General features: G+C 44.3%; 1 protein-coding gene across 2 annotated transcripts in view; it reads right to left on the bottom strand.

Moving 5' to 3' along the window:
* Positions 1–1,473: 1,473 nt before the first annotated feature.
* Positions 1,474–11,772, bottom strand: part of lmod3 (leiomodin 3 (fetal)) — a 14,453-nt gene continuing 4,154 nt past the window's right edge. Inside the window, exon 3 of one of the 2 annotated variants that reach the window (XM_078414515.1) lies at positions 1,474–1,898. In XM_078414515.1, the coding sequence (XP_078270641.1) occupies positions 1,872–1,898 (27 nt within the window). In that variant the 3' untranslated portion in view covers positions 1,474–1,871. Of the gene's footprint in view, positions 1,899–6,902; positions 7,574–11,772 lie in introns of those variants that run through there. The other variant, XM_078414514.1, reaches the window with a different exon arrangement.

Below are 11,772 nucleotides of genomic sequence, written 5' to 3'. Positions count from 1 at the left end.
CCAATTAACCAACAAACCTCCACGTCTCTCGAGCGTGGTAGTAGACCGGAGCACCCGGAGGAAACCCACACGATCATGCGGAGAACGTACAAACTGCACCGACGGCACCCGTAGTCAGGATCAAACCCAGGTCTCTGGCGCTGTAAGGCAGCAACTCTACCGCTGCACCACAGTGGCACTCGAAATTGTGCTGAAGGTTTTCAAATTAAACTTAATTATGCAAAATGTCAAATGTTCCCAAACTGGGAACAGTTCCTACATTTATGTTGTTATTTACCAGTTTGTTGCTTCAAGTCAGTGTAACTTCTAAAAGATTGCAGCAGCCTATATCAGTTTTACACCTTGCTACTTTGCTGTACCCAGCCATTGTAAATTAGTCACCTATGCACCTTTGAACACCATCTAAAGTCATGGAAAAGCAACAACGCAATGCACCTGCATCCTCCAATGACAATTAGTTGCAAATTAGCTTTATCACTGAGTGGGGTTAATTGCCGACAGGCAGTGCAGTTTACTTTTGATTGGGTAATTTGTGGTGCAAGAGCACAATTCTTAATTCCAGGCACCAAGTAATATGTCCAGTAATGCTCCCATTAGCTATATAACATTCTGTTTAATTGCAGCACAGTGGTGCAGTAGTAGAGTTGCTACCTTACAACGCCAGAGACGTGGGTTTGATCCTGACTATGGGTGCGGTCTGTACGGAGTTTGTACGTTCTCCCTGTGATCGCGTGGATTTTCTCCGGATGCTCCGTTTTCTTTCCAAAGACGTACAGGTTTGTGTGCTAATTGGCTTGGTAAAATTGTAAATTGTCCCTATTGATTGTGTTAGTGTGCGGGGATCGCCGGTCGGCATGGACTCGGTGGGCCGAAGGGTTTGTTCTCGCGCTGTATCTCTAAACTAAAAAGCTAAACAAAATATTCAGGGGTCTAGAAAACTTGGTTTTCGTCTATGTAGACTTTCCACAAAACGTGTGTTTCAAACGTAAAAGGACCAACAAGAATAAACACATTAAGTAATGCTCATCCAACATGTGGGGTCTGAAGAAGGGTCCCGACCCAAAACGTCACCCATCCATGTTCTCCAGGGATGGTGCATGACGTGTTGAGTTACTCCAGCACTTTGTGTCCTTTCATGTGGAAAAATGTACCATTTCATGGTTCACTAATAAACTAGAGTGGAGTGAGTGCTTTCCTGAAAACTTTCCTGTGGATTCTAGGCCTTTGCAATGAAGTCACAGAGGGCGGCACGGTGGCGCGGCGGTCGAGTCGCTGCTTTACAGTGCCAGTGATCCGAGTTCGATCCTGACCATGGGTGCTATCTGTACAGAGTTTGTACCTTCTCCCCGTGACCTGGTGGGTTTTCTCTGGGTGCTCCGGTTTCCTCCCACACTCCAAAGACGTATGTTTGTAGGTTAATTGGCTTCTGTAAAATTTGTAAATTGTCCCTACTCTGTAGTAAAGTGCTAGTGTACGGGATGATCGCTGGTCGGCACGGACTCGGAGGGCTGATGAGCCTGTTTCCGTGCTGTGTCTCAAAAGTCTAAAGTAAGGTAAAACATGCTAAAATGTCAAAACATGACATGACATCAACATAAGGCTAATATTTTATAATTTCATTTTATAATACATTCCAAATTCCCAGATACAAATCAAAGTGAATAAGTAACTTTCTAAGACAATACGCTGTTTATGCATATAGTTTATGTAAAAGATAAACACCTGTAACCTGTTCTTATTCATTGTTCCCACACAGATATGCAAACAGTAGGGATCTGCCAAAGGTTTATTGTGACACACCGTTTCCAGTGTTGCACGGTTAAAAAATGTTAGCCAAGTATCCACTTCACTGGCTCCCCATGTTAGCAAGACTAATCCAACTGCTTTGGAAGTGGAACCTGTTAAAGAGAGAAAACAAAGAATGAATGTCATCATTTGGACAAATTGCAACCACTTGTGCAAGAATATCAGAAGCCAAATGCCTTCTGACATTTTAAAGAACTGATTGCGCGGTGGCTGAGCAGGACCTTGCATCATTCATGAATGCAGAGTGTCGGTCATATGACATTGGCTTCAATTCCAAAATATTCAGCAGAGAAAGGGCGGTACAGTTGCTGCCCTCACAGTGCAAGGGACCCGGGTTCGATCCTGATGACGGACGCTGTCTGTACGGAGTTTGTACGTTCTCCCCGTGACCTGCGTGGGTTTTCTCCGGGATCTCCGGTTTCCTCCCGCACTCCAAAAACTTACAGCTTTGTAGGTTAATTGGCTTTGGTAAAATTGTAAATTGTCCCTAGCGTGGGTGGTATAGTGTAAATATGTGGGGATCGCTGGTCGGCGCGGACTCGGTGGGCCACAGGGCCTATTTCCGCGCTGCATCTCTAAACTAAACTAAACTGAAAAAATCATGCATTTGAAATCAGTAAAACTAATGAGGTGCCACAAGGAGCGGTGGTGAGACTTGACTATTTATATTAATGGCTTGGCAATGGGGCAAATGTATTGTAATCACATTTGCTAGGAAGTATATAATATAACGTTAGGTAGGTTAGCAAGTTGTGAGCAGAACACTGGACAAGCAAAAACAAGTAGATTGATTAAGTCGTAGAAGGCCATTGCCTGTGTTCACCTGTTACCTGCCACTCGTTGTCCTGCCCCTTCACGCTCTTAGCTTTCTTCCCTGCCCTATAATCAGTCTGAAGCTGAAGGGACCTTCTGAAGATCCGAATCGTCATAAGATTATGAGTGATAGGAGCAGAAATAGGCCACCTAATTAGACATCACTTAAACATGTTCTCCAGAGATGCTGCCAGACCCGCTGAGTTAAAAAGGCACATTTTTAAAATAGCATGAGACAACAAAATGTTGCTTACAAAAGGATTCGTGTCTCCTCGTACATGAAAAACAAAGTCCGCACGCACTTACAGCAAGTAATGAGCAAGGTTGAATTAATTGAATGCCTTTTAGAAACATAGAAAATAGGTGCAGGAGTAGGCCATTCGGCCCTTCGAGCCTGCACCGCCATGCAATATGATCATGGCTGATCATCCAGCTCAGTAGCCTGTACCTGCCTTCTCTCCATACCTCCTGATCCCTTTAGCAAAAAGGGCCACATCTAACTCCCTCTTAAATATAGCCAATGAACTGGCCTCAACTACCTTCTGTGGCAGAGAATTCCACAGACTCACCACTCTCTGTGTGAAGAAATGTTATCCTTATCCTTATCCTTAAGCTGTGACCCCTGGTTCTGGACTTCCCCAACATCGGGAACAATCTTCCCGCATCTAGCCTCTCCAACCCCTTAAGAATTTTATATGTTTCTATAAGATCCCCCCTCAGTCTTCTAAATTCCAGCGAGTACAAGCCCAGTCTATCCAGTCTTTCCTCATATGAAAGTCCCGCCATCCCAGGGATCAATCTGGTGAACCTTCTCTGTACTCCCTCTAAGGCAAGAACGTCTTTCCTCAGGTTAGGAGACCAAAACTGCACACAATACTCCAGGTGCGGTCTCATCAAGGCCCTGTACAACTGCAGCAGAACCTCCCTGCTCCTAAACTCAAATCCTCTTACTATGAATGCCAACATACCATTCGCTTTCTTCACTGCCTGCTGCACCTGCATGCTTGCTTTCAATGACTGGTGCACCATGACACCCAGGTCACGTTGCATCTCCCCTTCTCCCAATCGGTCACCATTCAGGTAATACTCTGCTTTCCTGTTCTTGCCGCCAAAGTGGATAACCTCACATTTATCCACATTATATTGCATCTGCCATTCATTTGCCCACTCGCCTAATCTATCCAAGTCACTCTGCAGCCTCCTAGCATCCTCCTCGCAGCTAACACTGCCACCCAGCTTCGTGTCATCCGCAAACTTAGAGATGTTGCATTCAATTCCCTCGTCCAAATCATTAATATACACTGTAAATAACTGGGGTCCAAGCACTGAGCCTTGCGGTACCCCACTAGTCACTGCCTGCCATTCCGAAAAGGACACGTTTATTCCTACTCTTTGCTTCCTGTCCGCCAACCAATTTTCTATCCACCTCAACACTGAACCCTCAATACCGTGTGCTTTAAGTTTGTACACCAATCTCCTATGTGGGACCTTGTCAAAGGCCTTCTGAAAGTCCAGATATAACACATCGACTGGTTCTCCCTTATCCACTCTACTAGGATTGCAAATGATATAGATAAGAAAGATTTGATGCACCTTCTTTGTAGGCAGTGCTGATGCTGCATGTGGAATGCTTAAAGCAGGCTGGTCTCCATGTTTACGGAGGAACAGTGCATAGTACAGCAGCAAAACAGGCCCTTCGGCCCACAATATCTGTGCCGAACGTGATGCCGAGATCAATTTGCATATCTGTCATTTCTTTGTTCTGTATCTCCCCACATCTCTTGTTTCCCTTTCCCCTGACACTCAGTCTGAAGAAGGGTTTCGACCCGAAACGTTACCCATTCCTTCTCTCCAGAGATACTGCCTGACCCGCTGAGTTACTCCAGCATTTTGTGTCTATCTTCAATTCATATCTGCCTGCACATGATCCATATCCCGCCATTCACTGCATCTGCCTCCACCTCCACCCCCAGCAGTGAATTGAAGCCAGTCACCACCCTCTGTGCTTTAAAAAAATGATTGCCTTGCGCATCTCCTTTAAAATTTGCCCCTCTCGCCTTGAAGCTATGGTCTCTAGTATTTGATTTTTTTCCGGGCCCTGGGGTAAAAAGGTTTTAACTGTTAGGATGTGCGTGCATTGGCGACAGTGCAACAAGGTTAAATTGCTTTCTTTCATGGGAGGAAGGGGTAGACCTATGCAGAAAGGTTAGGCAGATTGGCACTACATTCAGCGTGGAAGAATGGGATATGATTTTACTGTACCAATAAAGACTCAAAGGGGGATTTACAGTAAACTCTTTTGTAAATGGCTAATGGCCTGCAGGACCTGAAATATATACCATAACCCAAATAATTGAATGAATGCTTTTTGCTGACATCAGCAAGTATTGGTTGGGGTAGAATTGCTCTCTAACAGCAGCAGAGCCCCGGGTTCCATCCTGACTAAGGGCGACGTCTGTATGGAGTTTGTACGTTCTGCCCCTGACTGCGTGGGTTGTCTCCGGGTGCTCCGGTTTCCTGCCACACTCCAAAGACGTACAGGTTTGTGAGTTAATTTGATTTCGGTGAAAATTGTAAAATATCCCTAGCGTGTAGGATAGTGTTAGTGTACGGGGATCACTGGTCGGCTTGGACACGGTGGGTCGAAGGGCCTGTTTCCGCGCTGCATCTCCAAAAACGAAAAAACGAAACAACTGATAGAACCATATTGTAGACACAGCTGGAGTAACTCAGCGGGACAGGCAGCATCTCTGGGGAGAAGGAATAGGTGGCATCACCGGTTTCTTTTCTCTAGAGATGGTATCTGACCTGCTGAGTTACTCCGGCTTTTTTTTGTCGATCTTCATTTTAAACCAGCATCTGCAATTCCTTCCCGCACATAATGTAACCATAAATTAGATATATCAATCACCATTTGATTTTGGCTTTAACCGCACTGTCAATCCCCCATGGACCCTTTAATGATACAGTAAATCATATCTTAAGCTGGCAGAATATTTCCCTTGGTGAGGAAGGGGGAGGTTTACGACCCGAGGACATTGTTTCAGGTAAAGTTGTCACCCTCCCATTTCAGATGGAGGTGAAAATAATTTATTTTCTCTGAGCATCGCGAGTCGTTGGAATTCTTCACCCAGAGAACTGTGGAGGTGGAATTGTTGAATATGTTCAAGGCAAAGATTCACAGACGGTTCAACTACAAGGGAGTTGGGGAAGTTTAATTTACTTCAGAGATACAGCGCAGAAACAGGCCCTTCGGCCCACCGAGTCAGTTTAAGAATAAGGGGTAGGCCATTTAGAACTGAGATGAGGAAAAAAAAATTCAGTCAGAGAGTTGTGAATCTGTGGAATTCTCTGCCTCAGAAGGCAGTGGAGGCCAATTCTCTGAATGCATTCAAGAGAGAGCTGGATAGAGCTCTTAAGGATAGCGGAGTCAGGGGGTATGGGGAGAAGGCACGAACGGGGTACTGATTGAAAATGATCAGCCATGATCACATTGAATGGCGGTGCTGGCTCGAAGGGCCGAATGGCCTCCTCCTGCACCTATTGTCTAATGAATCCGCACCAACCAGCGATCTAACACGAACACTATCCTACACGCACTAGGGATAATTTACATTTGTACCAAGCCAATTAACCTACAAATCTGTACATCTTTGGAGTGTGGGAGGAAACCAAAGATTTCAGCAAAAACCCACGCAGCTCACAGGGAGAATGTGCAAACTCCGTATAGACAGCACCCGTAGTCAGGGTCGAATCCGGTTCCCTAGCGCTGAAAGGCAGCTTCTCTACTGCTGCGCTACTGTGCTGCGGTTGGGAAAGTTGTATTTAGGTTGAGGCTGCATCAGCCATGATCTTATTGAATGGTGGAGCAGGCTCAAGAGGCTGGTTAGTTCCTGCTCCTGTTTCATCGCTCATCTGCCTTGAGAAGGCAAGGAGCTTATACCGTTCATCTCTTATCTATTCACCTCAGTTATTCCAGACTAAATTAGGCTTCTTATTTGAGGAAGATTATACTTGCCATGGAGATGGTAGAGCAAGGATTCAATTATTTGGTCTCTGGATGAGGACACTGTCCTGTGACTTGATCTCTGTGGAGTTTTGGAGACTTAGGTGATCTCATGGATAGGTACGATTCGTAGGGGAGTTGCCAAAATAGATGCTATGAATATGTTTCACCTTGTACATGAGTAAGGAACTAGTTTCGTTTATTTTTCACGTGTACTGAGATAGAGTGAAAAGCTTTTGTTGTTTAATATCCAGTCAGCGGAAAGACAATACATGATTACAATCGAACCATCCACAGTGTACAGATACATGCTAAAGGGAATAACATGTAGTGCAAGATAAAATCCAGTGTAAAGTCCAATCAAAGATAGTCTGAACGTCTCTAAGGTAGATAGTAGCTCAGGATCGCGATCCAGTTGTTGATCGGGTGGTTGCCTGATAACAGCTGGGAAGAAACTGTCCCTGAATCTGGAGGTGTGCATTGTCACACGTCTGTACCTCTTGGTCGATGGTAGGGGTGGTGAAGAGGGAGTGACCGGGGTGAGACTGGTCCTTGATTATGCTAATGGCCTTGCCGAGGCAGCATGAAGTGTAAATGAAGTCATTGGAAGGGAGGGTTTTGTGTGATGGTCTGGGCTGCGTCCACAATTCCCTGCAATTTCTTGCGGTCTTGGATGGAGCTGTTCCCAAACCATGCTGTGATGCATCCCGATAAAATGCTTTCTGCGGCTCATCTGCAGAAGTTGGGGTGAGCGTAGTTGGGGACATGCCAAACTTCCGAAGCCTTCCAAGGAACGTTGTCACATTATATGTGTGATGAGTCATCGTTGTTTACACTTTGCAACTCGAGCAAACAGAGACCTAAACTGCGAGATCGCTCCTCATACATTTCACCTTCCAGGATTCGGGTGGATCTCACCACATTCCCTCTGGAGCAAGTTTCCTTTTTCTGGTGAGTAAAACGACACAGTGGGTCCAGATCTGTAGCAACTCGTACTCTCTTACAATAAAGCCCTTCGAGCCAGCACCGCCATTCAATGTGGTCATGGCTGATCATTCTCAATCAGTACCCCGTTCCTGCCTTCTCCCCATACTCCCTGACTCCGCTATCCTTAAGAGCACTATCTAGCTCTCTCTTGAATGCATTCAGAGAATTGGCCTCCACTGCCTTCTGAGGCAGAGAATTCCACAGATTCACAACTCTCTGACTGAAAAGATATTTTCCTCATCTCAGTTCTAAATGGCCTATCCCTTATTCTTAAACTGTGGCCCCTTGTTCTGGACTCCCCCAACATTGGGAACATGTTTCCTGCCTCTATTGTGTCCAACCCCTTAATAATCTTATACGTTTGGATAAGATCTCCTCTCATCCTCTCATCATTTGGGTTCTTGATTGCCTGCTGCATTGGCATGTTCGCCTCCAGTTAACACCCTTATCAGTCCGAAGAAGGGTCCCGACCCAAAACATCACCTAACCATGTTCTCCAGAGATTCTGCCTGACCCACTGAGTTACTCCAGCACTTTGTCTCTTTTTGTAGTTCCTTGTTTCTTCAACCCATTTAGTTCCTTTGTTAACACCAACATTTCCAAATCTCTACCAGCTTAAAAATACTCAGCATGTCTTTTTTTTTCTACCAAAGTAGAAAACCTCACGTTTTTCCACATTGTGCTCCATCAACGTTTTCACTTTCCACTCATCCATCTTATCTCTATCCCCTTAAAATCGCTTTACATCTTTATTACTGCCCACATTTGCAATTTGTTTCTAGTCATCAGTAAACTTGGAAGCGTTTCTCTAATCTCCTTACCAAATCGTTGATGTTGAGTGTGAATAGTTAACACCCCACCACCAATCTCTGGTGTACCTCAACAGTCACAACCTGTCACCCTCAGCAGAACCCACTTATTCCCACACTGTTAACCACCAATCCACACTAATCTATCGCCACAATTTTGCATTCTAACCATGTCCGCCAACCTCTTATTTGGGACCTTATCAAAAGTTATCTGAAAATCAAAATCCTTAATATATCTTCTATATTCATCTTCAAAGATCTCCCGCAGATTAGTCAAGCATAATTTCTCTTTTATAAATGCATGCTGACTCTGTTCGATCAATTCTATTTTCTGAATGCCTTAATATTCTTTGATGTAGATTCAAACATTTTCCCTGCAACCAAGGTCATACAATAGTAATAGAGTCATAGAGCGTGGAAACAGGCCCTTCGGCCCAACTTGCCCACACTGCCCAACATGTCCCATCTACACTAGTCCCACCTGCCTGGCGTTTGGCCCAAGTCCCTCCAAACCTGTCCTCTTCACATACCTAACAGGAGAAGGGTTCACAGTTTAAACTCTCTGCATCTCGTCTTCTAAAAAAATAGGGTCTTCTAAATAAATAGGGTCTCATTTGCTATCCTCCAAACTGTAGGAATCATAGCAGAATCTATGGAATTTTGGAAAATGCTAACGAGGACATCATTATCTCTGCGGCCACCTCTTTCAAAACCCTCGATGTAGATCATCCACTTCTTGCGATTTATCAGTTTTCAGGGATGTCAACTTCCCAATTTTTTTTGTAAAAACTAAAATATATTTGCTCATTTGTACTGGTTCCTTGTTTCTTTAGTACTTTTGCGAGATTTTCTGTAAAGGCAGACGCAGAGAAATTTGATTGAATTCACTGCTATTTCCTTATTCGTGATAAATTCTCTCATTTCCGTCTCATCTTTGAAATTCTCTGCTGAGTGGATTATGAATAATTATTTACGGTTGAAATAGGTTTTTTGCACAATGGTGAAATTGTGGTATCTAACCAACAAACGAAGCAGTCGTGATCTTACTGAATAGTGGAGCAGGTTCAAGGGATCTCATGAATTACTCCTCCTGCTCTGATTTCTTACATTGTTTTTGTTCTTATCAAAGTCCTATCTAGCTAGTCCTATCAAAACTTTTCAAGATGTTAAGGATCTTATTCATGTCATTATTCAGCCTTTTCAAAAGAAGAAGCACAGCGGTAGAGTTGCGACCTCATAGCACCAGAGACCCAGGTTCAATCCTGACTATGGGTGCTGTCTGTACCGAGTTTGTACGTTCTCCCTCTGACCTGAAGAGGGGTTTCTCCAAGATCTTCAGTTTCCTCCCACACTCCAAAGACGCACAGGTTTGTAGGTTAATTGGATTGGTATAATTGTCCCCAGTTTGTGTAGGATAGTGCTGGTGCCAGTGTTTTATAATAATAATTGTTATTATTATTATTGTCACATGTACCGAGGTACAGTGAAAAGCTTTTTGTCGCGTGCGATCCTTTCAGTGAAAAGACTGTACATAATTAAAAAGACTATTAATGATTAAAAAGACTATACATGATTTATTGTAGTTCTTGGTATTGACAATACCGCAAAGTATGTCTTGGTTGAGTGAAAGGTACGGTATGGAAACAGGCCCTTCTGTCCACTGAGTCCATGCCGACCATCGATCGCCCGTTCACATTAGTTCTGTGTTATCCTACTTTTGTCATCCACTCCCTACACACTAGGGGCAGTCTACAGAGGCCAATTAACCCTCAAACTAAATATGTCATGGACAAATTTAGAAACGTTTTTGATCCCAAGGCATTAATCTAAACTATAAACAGCGGTGATTTCAGGACCAGGTCTTGAGCAATCCAACTTTTTTTCTTCTGGTACTCCTAATGCTACTTTCTTTGTTCTGTGTTGACTCTTCTAACTCTCAAGAATATCCCGACCCAAAAGGTCTGAAGAAAGATCCTGATCTGAAACATCGCCCATGCATGTCCTCCAGAGTAGCTGTCTAACTTGCTGAGCTCCTCCAGCGCTTTGTAATTTTTGCTCAAGATTCACGCATCTGCAGTTCCTTGTGTCTTACCCTCCATTCGACTCCTTGTAACCTGATTTTCCATTCATTGATCCTATGAATTAATCTATTGAAAGAGACAAAATACAAAAAAGGCCAGCGTTGAGGCATATTAAGCAATTAGTTTGGCAAATTCCAAACTCTCCTGCTTATCCTCAGATTCATTCTTTCTACCATCCTCCAATTCTGCTGAAAACTAATACTTGAAACATCAACATTTCTCTCTCCTTCCCAAATTTGCTGAACGAGTATTGCAGCAAACCTAATTTCTTATAAAGTTAGACACAAAGTGCTGGAGTAACTCAACGGGTCAGGTAGCATCTCTGGAGAACATGCAGAGAGGATTTACAAGGATGTTGCCAGGACTCGAGGGTCTGAGCTATAGGGAGAAGTTGAGTAGGTTGGGGCTCTGTACTGTGGAGCGCAGGAGGATGAGGAGTGATCTTCTCGAGGTGTATAAAATCATGAGAATAATAGATCAGGTGGATGCACAGAGTCTCTTGCCCAGAGTGGGGTAATCGAGAACCAGATGGCACAGGTTTAAGGTGAAGGGGGGAAAGATTTTATAGGAATCTGAGGGCTAACTTTTTTACACAAAAGGGATGGGTGTATGGAACGAGCTGCCGGAGAAGGTAGTTGAGGCAGCAACTATCGCAACGTTTAAGAAGCAATTAGACAGGTGCATGGTTAGGACAGGTTTGGAGGGATATGGGCCAATCGAAAGCAGGTGGGACTAGTGTAGATGGGACATGTTGGTCGGTGTGGGCAAGTTGGGCTGGAGGGCCTATTTCCACACTGTATCACTCTATGACTATAACATGGATCTTAGAGTCACAGAGTGACACAGCATGGAAGCAGGCCCTTCGGCTCAACTTACCCGCATCGGCCAACATCTCCCAGCTACACTTGTCCCACCTGCCCGCGTTTGATCCATATCCCTCCAAACCTGTCCTATCCATGTTCTTGTCTAACTTTTTCTTAAATGTTGGGATAGTTCCTGCCTCAACTACCTCCTCTGGCAGCTTGTTCCATGCATCCACCACCCTTTGTGTGAAAAAGTTACCCCTCAGATTCCTATTAAATCTTTTCCCCTTCACCTTAAACCTATACCCTCTGGTTCTCAATTCACCTAATCTGGGCAAGAGACTGTGCATCTTCCCGATCTTTTCCTTTCATGATTTTATACGCCTCAATAAGATCACCCCCTCAACCTCCTGCGCTTCACAGAATAGAGTCCTAGCCTACTCAACCTCTCCCGAGAGCTCGGACGT

The sequence above is a fragment of the Rhinoraja longicauda genome, chromosome 17 (genome assembly GCF_053455715.1).
Source record: "Rhinoraja longicauda isolate Sanriku21f chromosome 17, sRhiLon1.1, whole genome shotgun sequence".
Lineage (NCBI taxonomy): Eukaryota > Metazoa > Chordata > Chondrichthyes > Rajiformes > Arhynchobatidae > Rhinoraja > Rhinoraja longicauda.
The sequence above is the reverse complement of the archived record's forward strand: the minus strand, read 5'-3'. Positions and strand labels throughout refer to the sequence as shown.